Raw genomic sequence first — 12,466 nt, forward strand, 5'->3', positions numbered from 1 at the left:
AGCCGGGACCTAACAATGTTTTTTGGACCAAAGGCTATACTACGACGGTTGTTGAGCGACATGCTATACTATGACGTTTTTGATCAAATTTTGACGACATACTAAACTATGACGTTTTTGGTGATATGTTGGATGAAATACTATACTATGACGTTTTTGTTAACTATTTAACTTCAAACACTGTGTTACAACATGTTGAAAAATCGTATTTTTTTTCGACATAGTATACTATGGCGTTTTTTTGCGCCAAAATTCATATTTTTTTTGAAGAAAACCTTACCATAGTGTTTTTCGCAGCCTCCTTTACATTATTTCATCATATGGCACCTTTTTACAACATGTTGAAAAGTCGCATTTTTTTTCGACATAGTATACTACGACATTTTTTTGAGTCAAATTTCATCATGATTTTTTTTCAAAGAAAACCTTTCTGGAGTGTTTTTCACTGCCTCCTTTTATATTTATTTCATCATATGGCATGTTTTTACAACATATTGAAAAATTGCGTTTGTTTTTCAACATAGTATACTATGGCGTTTTATTGCACCAAAATTCATGATGACTTTATTTTCAAAGAAAACCTTACCATAGTGTTTTTCACGACCTCCTTTACATTATTTCATCATATGGCACGTTTTTACAAGATGTTGAAAAATGACATTTTTTTTTGACATAGTACTATGGCGTTTTTTTGCACCAAAATTCATGATTTTTTTTTCAAAGAAAACCTTTCTGGAGTGTTTTTCACGGCCTCCTTTACATTATTTCATCATATGGCACGTTTTCACAACATGTTGAAAAATCGCATTTTTTTTTTTGACATAGTATACTGTGGCGTTTTTAGAGCGACATGCTATACCATGATGTTTTTTGGACAACATGCTATACTATGACATTTTTTGGATGACATGCTATACTATGACGTTTTTTTGGGTGACATGCTATAGTATGACCTTTTTGGGTGACATGTTATACTATGACATTTTTAGAGCGACATGCTATACTATGACGTTTGTTGGGCCACATTCTATACTACAGGCTTTTTAAACTGACATATTACCATGACCTTTTTTTTTGTTTTAGTTTCTTTTGTTTTTTAGCAACATATAAGAATTTGAACAGTTTTAGAAATTACTATACTTTTACTTGTGCAATGAAATATCATTCTATGGCATTTTTTAGACGACATATTATACTCTGATGTTTTCTTGAAAAACATACTATTTTGACAATATACTACACTATGACATTTTTTGAACCACATATCACACATGACAATTTTAGGCAACATCCTATCATTTTGCACTTTTTGAACCACATAATAATCAGCTGGGTTTTTTTGCCGACATGCTATACTATGAACTACAGGCCATACTATGTTATTCTTGAAAAGTATACTATACTTTGACATTTTCTGAACGACATCCTATACTATGACGTTATACACAGAGTGCTTTGGTTACATGTTGATTTATAATCTAGATTTTTTTCTGTTTTGTTTTTTGACAGGATTACCACAGACCTGACTGTGAACACCGTTGACACACACCTGAGGGAGACGCTGCCTAAGATCTCAAGGCTGCTTGGTCGTGGTCTTTCTGGTCCTGCTCCAGAACGTCTTCATCAACTACGTCTTCTTTTGAAGAGGCCCTCAGATGCTGCAATCTCTGACCTTCAGGAGGAACTGCTACTTTCACTCTGTAACGAGACAGCGGTTATTTTAAAGACCCAGCTCCTGGCGGCTTTGAATGAAAGTTTAACACCCATCAAAATGGAACTACAGATAGTTAAATCTGAGCTGTCGGTCAGTATTTCAAACATCAAGTCCAACCCAGCTGCCCTAAAGCACGCTGTGGGTGAAACAGAAACTTCACTCTCCACATCACCGATGACATTGTCACACTCCAAAGCAGAGCACCTGTCTGCTGAACTTTTAAAAGTGGACTATAAATGTGAAGAATGTGAGCAGCAGCAGACTGTGAGCAGCGGACCAGAGGTGATCAGAAAGAAGTCATTTTCTTTTTTCTTTTCTTTCTGGTTGACTTGATGCTGTCAGATGCAGATGTTGGAGCTGATTCTGATCTTTCAGGATAAAAAAGCTGCTTTTCCTTCACAGACTTTTCAGGAAATTATTCTCTCAGGTTTTCTCTGCTATTTATATTTTTATTATCTGTGATTATTTCATTATTTCTTTATTGTAAAAATAAAGTTTGAGGCATAAAGGCTCATTTAGTTATTTTAATCCTGAAATCTTTGATGTAGCAGAACTAAACTTCCATTTTCCTTCTTGTACTTTTGATACTAGAAATAAACGTATCTTCAACACGGATCATCTGCTTTTAATGAATCAGCAGCAACATCACAACAACAAATGAGACAATTTTCAACAAATTAATGAAACTGGTGTCATTTAAAACTATCAGTCTGTTTTAGTGTCAAATTAAACGTTACTGTTACGTTAACGTTACTGTTTTAATCACATTTAAGTTTCTTGAACATTACATTAATGTCAACCAGCCACAGTTTTATGAACTTAATGAACCACATTACAGGAACACAACACACTTCAGCTGTTTACATGAAACTCAACACATTAGCTTGATGCTACGTTAGCTTTAATCAAGCTACAACTGAACAGCTAGCTCGGTTAGCATCGCTAACCTTAAAGCTAATATTTACTATGCTAACTCTCTTCTCTGGTCAACACACACTGAAACAAACCCCACCAACATCTGGAGTGCATGGCACACATTATATCTGACACTAAAGCTGCATATAAAGTGCATTAAAGCGGCACCGATAGGAAAATAAACATTTACTTACCGAACTATTGGAGTCCTTTCAGTGTCTGCTGGTAGAATCAGCCGACGGTAGAAAACTGGTTAAAACAAGCCAACGGGCAGGAAAACTGTCTGTGGAAAATGTTCTGCTGCTCCACCGATAAATAAACCAACAGTTATTATATCAGAATTAATCCAAACGAGGAGAGCAGAGTCTCTGCTGCCTCCTCCATAGGACCTGTCAATCATTCCAGACCAGACTGTCAATCAAGTAGTCCCGCCCCCTGGCTTCGCAAAACTTTAACGCTCTATAAAATAATCAATATTGATTTATTTTAAGATCGGCCACCTGATCTCTCATTCTGACCATTAAAACTAACGAAAAAAATGTATGTACAGTCTATGCACGTACTCTGTTTGGCTCCACACTTGCTGATGACCACTTCCGGTCTCAGAAAATGAAAAAACTGACTTTTTCCGTTTCTGTCTCTTACTGATTTTACTTTCTTGTTATTCTAAATATAAAACGAAAATCAAAGCATTTAAAAAAAATGCATATCCCTTTTTGATCATGAAAAGGAAAAACTCCTTGTATTTCAATTTTGATTTTTGTATTTTAAAACGAAAATCAAATAACCACTCGTTTTTTGTTTTTCAATACCCGTTTCAGAACGGAAAATTCAATTACCAGATCCGTACACGGACCGTGGTGGATGTCTGGTGTGTGTGTGGGCTGTGTGTCTGAATGTTTTTGTAATTTGGATTAAAATATGTTTCATGTAGCATAAGCCAAAACATTTGATCACAAACTATATAACTGAACATGTATAGGTCTAAATCTCATTTATCATTGTGTCATTTATTTAAATTGCTACTTATTTAAATTGATTTTCAACAAATTTCAATTTTTAAGAATAAAGTTGTATTATATGGCAGAATGCCAGAGAGTCAGTGGTAAAATCTTTGCTTTTCTGTTATAGAAACTATGGTTAAGCAACACCTAAGGCTTAACCTGACAGTAACCTTGAAATGGGCCAGGTTAGCTTCCCAGCATCGGGTGTCAAGAGTAACTGAGGTTGAAATATGTTGAATTTGCTTTATGGAGCTGAAAAACTCAAGCTAACTGAAATAAGCCTATGGAAAAGGCCCCAGGATGCTCCTCTTTAAAACAGTGACATTAAAAAGATAAAAACAAAGCAACACAATATAATTTTGTTTCTTAGAAGGCTTGCTCTGTTTCCTGGATAGTTTCTGCACAAGTATAAACTAGCTCTGGTTCATAAAGTGCATTTCAAGCACCAGTCCCAGTTCAGCATGTAATATGGTAACGTGCTGCTATGTTATCAAACCACAGCTACTTCCGTCTAAGTATCACCAAACACTAATTTCACCAAACTCTTATTTTGATTCTTGCTTATTTAGTCAATAATATTTAATGCAAGACAGAAATTGATTTACTCCTCAGACAATATGTGGTGAAATCATAAGGCTGCACTTACATGGTGTACATAGAAATAAAACAGCTTCCAAGGATCTTTTCACAAAAGAAAACACGACTCAGCGGATTTTAGGTATTCTTTGTAATTTTAATTCCCATAATTTAGTTTAAATGCAGACATTTTTTCCACTAAAATCTTAAATAAAACATTACAGTACGATATATGCAAATCAGAAGAGCTTTAAGATTTTGTAGAAGCAGGCTACAGTTTCTTTTGAATTTTTATTCATTTTTATTTTTATGACTTTATTTCATTTTTTTTATTTTTAAAGTTTTGAAGGACCGGACAGTTAAGTAGCAGTAAACAGTAAAAAAGACAACACAGAGCTGTAAAGCCTGCAGGCCAGCCAAGGAGCACATTCTATTACAAAACAGACCAGAAAACTAGAGACAGCACGCCACATCCAGATGAAGGTCTGAACTGAAGCCCCCTCCGCCTCCGTCAGGTGGTGCTGGTTCCACGCGAACAGGAGGGGGCGCTATTACACCGGGGCAGGTGGAGCTACACGACCACAAAGTGACAGCAATGTAGTTGCACCTTCACAAGAAACAGCTTGTATTGCACATTCAGGGAGAAAGAAATGGCACATTGTGTTGAGTTTTTCTCTACAAAAAGGTTATTAAACAGTTATAATGCAGTAGAAGCACAGTAACTCCCTCAATGGCAATCACACCACTCACTGGTTTATACTGATCAGCTGAAACGCTCTGGTCTAAAATGCTGCTGTCCCTCTCTACAGGGAGGGAAAGTGTCCGACTACGCCATCAGCTGGCTGCATTTGCACTTGAGCAATTTTTAGATTTTTAATTTTTTACATTTCTACCAAAACATGAGCTAAAAATGCATCTAAATGTAGTTGAATGTAAACTGCACTTGATATTTAGGCTCAATAAAGTCCGACTTCTTAATATGAAGACACAATTTTAGGCCACAATTAAAAAAGTTGTAGTTGTTCCACATACGGCTTAAGTAGTTGTGTTTCGATCTGTTCTTCTCTCACTTTTAGAGAAAGACAGAACATATGATCTTGCACTAAATGGTCTGTTTAAACCAGTTTTGTTAAAGCCGCTTAGCTGAGTGTTGTAGCGTGAAACTCTTTGCAAAGAGTTTTTAGTCCAAACATGATTTTTCTTTTTGAAATCTGAATAAAGGCTTTATCTGAAAAGCATTACTAGACTAATATGTTCCACGTAGCCTTTGTCGTTTTGAATTAAATGTAATCATTTAAGCCCAACGCTGCCACCAGATGGCGATTTTCTCTTTCCCTCCCCATCTTGAGCAGTGCATCCCTTTTGGCCTATCAGGACTGAGAATGCATGGAATAACAAAAAAATGACAGTGTGAGTCACAAAAGGAGGCTGCAGAGCATAGTGAAGACGTTCAAACCTTGTATCTGAAGGGTGCCGGGCGACCTCGCACCATCTACAAAAAAATGTCTTTTGTCAGTCTTCTAAAAGTTGGTCACATAATTACTCATGTTTTATGTTCATATCTTAATCAAATGGGTTTGTGTTACAGTTTTAGATAGTAACAGGGGAACTCTTTCTTTTAGCCATGGATAAATACACTGCTAATTACAGCACCAGCCGTCTTGAGACTTTAACTGCACTCAAATGGCTAATGGGAACTGCAGTTGTTGAATGCTATTATTGTGCTTGGTATGGCTAAAATTAGAGCCTGGCTGATATTATTTATATATATATATATATATATATATATATATATATATATAGAGAGAGAGAGAGAGAGAGAGAGAGAGAGAGAGAGAGAGAGAGAGAGAGAGAGAGAGAGAGAGAGAGAGAGAGAGAGAGAGAGAGAGAGAGAGAGAGAGAGGGAGAGAGATACTGGGATGTCACAGATGTATTGGTGCTGGCATGTGTGTTGTCTGATATGTGCCAATATTGAATACTTCCTTGGATATAATATAAAACAGAAAACTGTGCTTGAGGTGACTTAGAAATGGTTTTATTGTATAGTTTGTCCAGCAGAGCAGCAATGCTGTCAGTGCTGTCTGCAGCACATGTAGCAGAGTAGATGGTGGGACGGAGCCAAGTTCTGTCTTCATGGAAAGTTGCTAACTATGATTTTCCCTTTTCAGTTTAATACAGAAGCAATATTTCTGTATTTATATTGTTAAATTGCCACAGTAATAGTAGTATAGTAGTAAATGTCTATCTTAGAATACAAACAAAGAAAGCATCTTTTTAGCTTCTCTGAAGACAGGTAGAATATTTTAAGAACAGAAAGCTACTGGAAAAGAAGTTTGTCAGGAATAGCAGGAGAATTTACACACTCTTAGATGAGAAAATGTGCATTTTTATGTGTTTACTGATGTTATTTATGGCTGGATGACTTTTTCCATGGTGCCATCGATAGATTTTAAGCCATTAGTTTACGGTGATTCATGCTCAAGCAATTCATCTACCTTTTACAAATGAAAAGTTGAGCATATAAGTAATAAAACACTGCTGCAGTCTTGTTGGGTCTGGTTTAAATTGCAGCCTGTGGCGGCTGATGTTGCCAAACTTAAGATAGATATTGTTGAGAAACTATTTCTTGACTTCTGTTGCAGTCTGCTTTAGCAGGCTTCGCAATTATGCTGGTTCACTTTAAAGACAACGGGGAAAAACATTTGATCTTCTACAAGCTCTTAAATGTTCTGGGAAACAATGCTGGACCTCTTGTGCATTTTTTTAAATGCACATTTCTCCAGACACCTTACAACAAGTACAAAGTGGATTTGAACACACCAGCCCTGTGCAGCCGCCCTGTGTAACACACAAACTGTTGAAGAATAAAAGGACATGAGCTTCAAGAGTGGCCACCTGCCAAAAACAAGGAAACAAATGTCCTCACAGTCCAGTTTTCCGTTACCAAGTTTAAAATTTAACATTTCTCAGCTTGCAAATATCGAGCCTCCAGATTTCTCCTTCAGGGAGCAGTCGTCCTGGTTTTTGCTGTCCTGCTCTCGCAGCTCATGATCAAAGCAGTAGGGAAACAAAATTACAAAGTGTTTTCATCTAAAATTCAAAAATAAAAATGGTAATTTAAAAATCTGATCTACTGGCAACCGACACGTCAGTCTACATGTTAGAAGAACACACCGGGCTTTTAGAGGGAAGTTTGGCGCATGGCTCCAGCGAGGCGACGCCCCTGAAATAAGACCGTTCTTCAGTTATTGCTGCGATCACAGTCTTAGAACAGCTGGTCCACATCTGCCAGTTTCCCATCAGCACCACAGTGTGTTCTCCAAAGTGTCTGGAAGCTCACCCAGGTTAAAACTCAGATATGGTAGAAAAATATATAGTTTTGATGAAATTTCTCTAGTTATTCTCTTCATTACTGAATTGCACCCATACATGTAGTGTTAACACGTTTGTAGTAGCAGTGTAAAGTGACAGGGATCATGATTAACACTACTACTACTACAAAAAATAAAACCCCAACGAAAAACAAGTCATCGCGCACACACTTGCTCTCGCTCTCTTTCTCTCTAGACACTTCTGGTTATTTTTTTTTATACTTGCACTTAAAAATTCATGGTTAATAGTTTGTCTTTCATTGGCATCATTAGGCAACTTTTTTGTTGTTTTTTTTACAGATACTCTACAATATGGTTACGATGTAAACACCACAGTACTTAATTATTTTTTACTGTATCTGCACAAAGTAAAACACAATGTTACAAGGCAAGTGGCTACTTAAGCATAGATTTGTTCATGAGAAAAAAAATGAAATTAGGAAACACACCACAACAACAAAAAAAAAAAGAACTTGCAACACCTGGCATCGAGTTTGTTCAAATAAAAAAAAAAGCTTTAGACTTTGTTCATCTACAGGTCAGACGACCCTGTTAAAAAGCTGGTGATGATCAGTACTGTCCCCCCTCCCCAATATACCATCTCTATCCGACGTAATGATAGAAGTCTTGATATTTTTTTGACATGAGCAGCCTGAAAACCCCCCAGCGGGCTTCGATTCAGCCCTCAACTCGACCATGTGATATCTAGCGAACCTTTAGCACTTAAGATTGAAACGCGCGTCGTCTGAAGACTAAACGCTTCTGCACTTCAAACAACGCCGGCCCGTTTTGAGGAGCTACACGTGTGGCTGAACCGCTTCCTTGCACATCTGCACAACTGGCTGAGTTAAAACACAAGTTTAAGTGTTGGATATGACACACGACAAGACTCAGATTTGTCACATGGATGGCATGAGACTTGGATTCTAACTGAACTCTGATAATCTGACCAATAAACAGGCTGATAGAACCGAAATGAACAGTTAGAGGTCCATTATTGGCAGGGAGCCTTGGATACGAGGTGACTCCAGTAGCTGAGCTTTATGTACGAAAACAAAGGCAAACAGATGAAGATATGTGAACATTTCATGGGACCTCGTCATGGTGTGTTTTGTACATTTCACCGTCTTGGCGTCTGCTGCACCTAAACCTATTTTTTTTACTTTTAATTGGCATGTTGTAGCACAACTTACTTTGGCATGGTTCTGCTCTCAAAAGAGCGAACTCCCTCTAACTCTCTCTCTCTCTGTTTCGGAGACACTTTCTCAAGAAGGGAACCTTTAACTAAAGAACTTTCTATCAATACTGTTGAATTTACTGATGCAATAACACCAGGTAGAACCAAGCAGCTCCACTTTTCTCTATGGGTTCATTATTTGAAACTCAAATACTAATTTCCCCGATAACGATATACTTCTGCCAGAATCTGTCAAGTGTGTGTTTTCTCTCTACAATGAGCCACGGAGATGAAACATACTGTAAATTATGACATCATGATGAGGTTAAGAGCCCCTCCCACCCCTATCCCCTTCCACCGCCCACTACGACATTAAAAACAAACCATAATCCGCCCCCCTCCCTCCCAAACCCACCGCCAAACTCTTTAAGGACAGTATTTACAGTACAAATTACAGTATAATACACCATTAAAAAATATGAGATCCATCTCTAAAAACATACAGGAGCTCTTGACAAAAAAATTAACTCTTTAGTAAATTAGGTTTCTATGGTATCATGTGGAAAATACAAAAAAAAAAAACAACAAAAAACAAAAAAAGCAGAGTGACAGTCCCACAACCCCTTATCTGAGGCGTCCTTTCCGTTTGGCCCCAGTTGTACCTGGCTAGCATGTTGAAAAGTGAGATGATGGATGGGTTGGTTGACCACACACACACACACACACACACACACATCTTTTCTTCTTTTGTTTTGAACTTTAAAGCAAGCCGCAATACAACAAATCACACTCAATCCAGTAGAACGATATGTACAGGGTTGTTTTTTTTTCTTTATCTGGCATTTTGGAATAATGCAAATAATAATAATAAGAAGAATAAGCACTTGACCAACTATGCTACCTGGGGTTGCAGGCAGAAAGATATAGATTAACTGCAGGCATGTCTGACAGTTTAGGTGTGCAGAATTAACCATTTTTTTAGAATAATTTTTAGTCATGTGCTGTCCGTATTTTAGTTTTTTAAAATTCATGATTCTTTTAAGGAGGAAATAGAAAACGACTGCCACTGTTCCAACATAATTCTTGTTAAAAGACTGGTAAGCTCCCTATTATTGTCTTATGTACAGCAGATTGAATGGTTACACACTTTCTTATGCACCCAAAATAAAGAGAATAAATAAAAACCGATCAGAAACTCAAATGAGTCAAAAAGATCTCTGGACTACGGAGCCAGGCAGCATGTGAACCAACCCTCCTCACATCCACACCACAACCAAGTCCATCTGCAAACCTCTGCAGCTTTTCTCGTCTACCCTTCCCATTCCTCTCGCTTCGTTTCCTTTATCTGCAAAAGTTTCCCTCTCCATCTTTCTCCTTCTCTGACTCTCTTTTCCTCCTCTGCTCTCCCTCCCGGCCCTCAGACGAAGGGCAGGATGCCGTACACGAACAGGGCCATGATGGCGGCGCTGAACAGGCCGGCCACCGGCACCGTGACAAACCACGCCAGGAAGATGTTCCTGAAGAGGCGCCAGTCCACTGCTTTCTGGGAGCGGATCCAACCCACGGCCACAACCGAGCCCACCTGGAGGCCGGAGCCAGGAGGAAGAAAGAAAAACAGTCGGCGGCAGGACTGAACAACATGTTTCACGTGGCAAGGACACTGTGAAGAGCTGCAGGTTGGCCATGCTTTCCTTATTAGAGAAGTTTCTGAAGGGCGATAATGTATTTTAGGCCATTATCTGTCTATTGAACTCTAATGGAACTACAAGCTGAAACACCAGCTGATGAATTAAACAGCCAGTGATTAATGGTGGAAATCATACAGTATGTTCCAGCCTCTGGCTTTGCCATTTAGTTATGGTGGGAACAATTCTCGGTATAAAGAAATCATCATATGTGCATCATCTGATAGCTGCAGTCAGTAGTAAAATATTTCCCTCTAAGCTGAGGTTGAGTAAAACTCTAAAATTCCAGTAAAGTAACCCAAACTGTGCTTCAGTTAAAGTACTGTATTTGATAACATACATTAGCAGCTGAACAGGAAAGCATGTGTAGCCTTTAGCTCTTCAAAACCAGCTAAGATTCAAATTTCTGTTAGTTACAGCAAGCTGATTACACAAGTTATCACTACCCAACTAGAATTTGTAGGTGTGGGAGTCTGAATTGGCAGGTCTAGTGTATCAAAAAAATCTATATTTACCTCGTTATTAAGTTATGAAAAAAAAACATTGAGATTTTGAAGTTTTCTAAGATTATGTAAATACACCTGCAAATGTCAGACTTCCACTTATATATCTGCATTTTTACTCACTTCTGTGAAAAAAATCACATCAGAATACCAATAAATGAGAAATCATTTTGGAGTAACATGTCCAGTGACTGGTTTCAGCTCTGTGATGCAACACCGTGGAAATATGGCTGCAGAAAGCCATGTTTGTAGTCCAACTTAAGGCAACATTACTACTAGAGCACACTTTAAAGAGCCCATATTATGTTTCTTTTTCTGTGCCTTTTCTTTAGTCTTTTTATGTAGGTTTTTGTTACGCATGTAAATGTCTGCAAACTTGCGAAGTTCATGACTTATTGACATCACTGTGTAACACATTTGCACCTGGCTAGCGCAAAGATGAGCGGCTTCGTTCAACATTATTTTCTCACTAAAGCTGTTTCTACTAAAAGGTACATCCCGGTAGCAGCCAACCTTACCTCACTGTCCTCAGGTCAGCTGATCTGTAAGTGCAGTCTGGGGTTTTTGGGAGGGGTCCTTTAAAGAGACAGAAGCTAAAACGGTGCATTTTAGACTGCAGTGTTGAGAGAAATGACGTGTTTTTTGAGGATTAAAGCATGTAATATATTGTAGTTGACCCCCAAAATAAAATTCTAAACCTGTAAATGTGCACAATATGGGCTCTTTAACAGAAAGTTACGTGAATTTCTCAGATTCTTTTCCTTTTGCATAAGTGGGCCTATATAAAAGCAGTTTCAACCACAGAGCCTGTGTGGAACAACATTGAAAAGTGGTCATGATGCTTGTTTACAGGAATCTGCAGCATCTCTGGCATGCAGCAACAAATTCTGGAACTCAGGGTGGCCTCTGTGTTGCCGTTTTCTACAGAGCTTTAGAAACAATTCACTGGACATATACCATTCCACAGCAAACCACACACCAGGGCTGGGCTTCAATCTGGTTTAACCTCAACAAAAGAAAAATACAAAAACAACCTCTGTAGGTCAAAAAACAAAAGGTCACTCGAACCTGAACAAAACAACACCAAATGGAGGCCCATCACTGCTCATTCAAACCAGAGATGCTCACAGATGGTGCTAGTTATGCTTGCAAAAAAAAAGGAGCAATGAGCTTTTCCAGTGAATATTTCACATTTGTATCTGAAATCTTATCAGATTTATTCAAAGTTTGTTAATATTCAGATTTTACATATTTCTTCCAACATCATCTGTGGATCTCCACACAACCACTTAAACATTCAGCCACCACCACCATGATTATATACCTCTAACCATCAGTAGATTTAGCTTTTTGGCATAGCATTTAATTATCAGAGGGTTTTAGGGGAGAGGCAGGGTATTTGGAGGTGAGAAGTGGAAATGAGATATGGATGGCGATGTGGATGTTTAGATAAATTGATCATCAGTAATTGAATACCAGTTTTGAGTCTTGTGCAGTTTCCCTTCAGAGGACTTGACATGT

The 12,466-nt window shown here is 38.1% G+C and overlaps 1 protein-coding gene across 7 annotated transcripts in view; it reads right to left on the reverse strand.

Annotated features, from left to right (window-relative positions):
* Positions 1-4,345: 4,345 nt before the first annotated feature.
* The window catches only part of slc20a2 (solute carrier family 20 member 2), a 56,901-nt gene continuing 48,780 nt past the window's right edge, over positions 4,346-12,466 (reverse strand). For all 7 annotated transcript variants that reach the window (XM_023288641.3, XM_035956505.2, XM_023288640.3 and 4 more), the window contains one exon: positions 4,346-10,339. In XM_023288641.3, the coding sequence (XP_023144409.1) occupies positions 10,175-10,339 (165 nt within the window). In that variant the 3' untranslated portion in view covers positions 4,346-10,174. The remainder of the gene's footprint in view (positions 10,340-12,466) is intronic.

The sequence above is a fragment of the Amphiprion ocellaris genome, chromosome 6 (assembly GCF_022539595.1).
Source record: "Amphiprion ocellaris isolate individual 3 ecotype Okinawa chromosome 6, ASM2253959v1, whole genome shotgun sequence".
Lineage (NCBI taxonomy): Eukaryota > Metazoa > Chordata > Actinopteri > Pomacentridae > Amphiprion > Amphiprion ocellaris.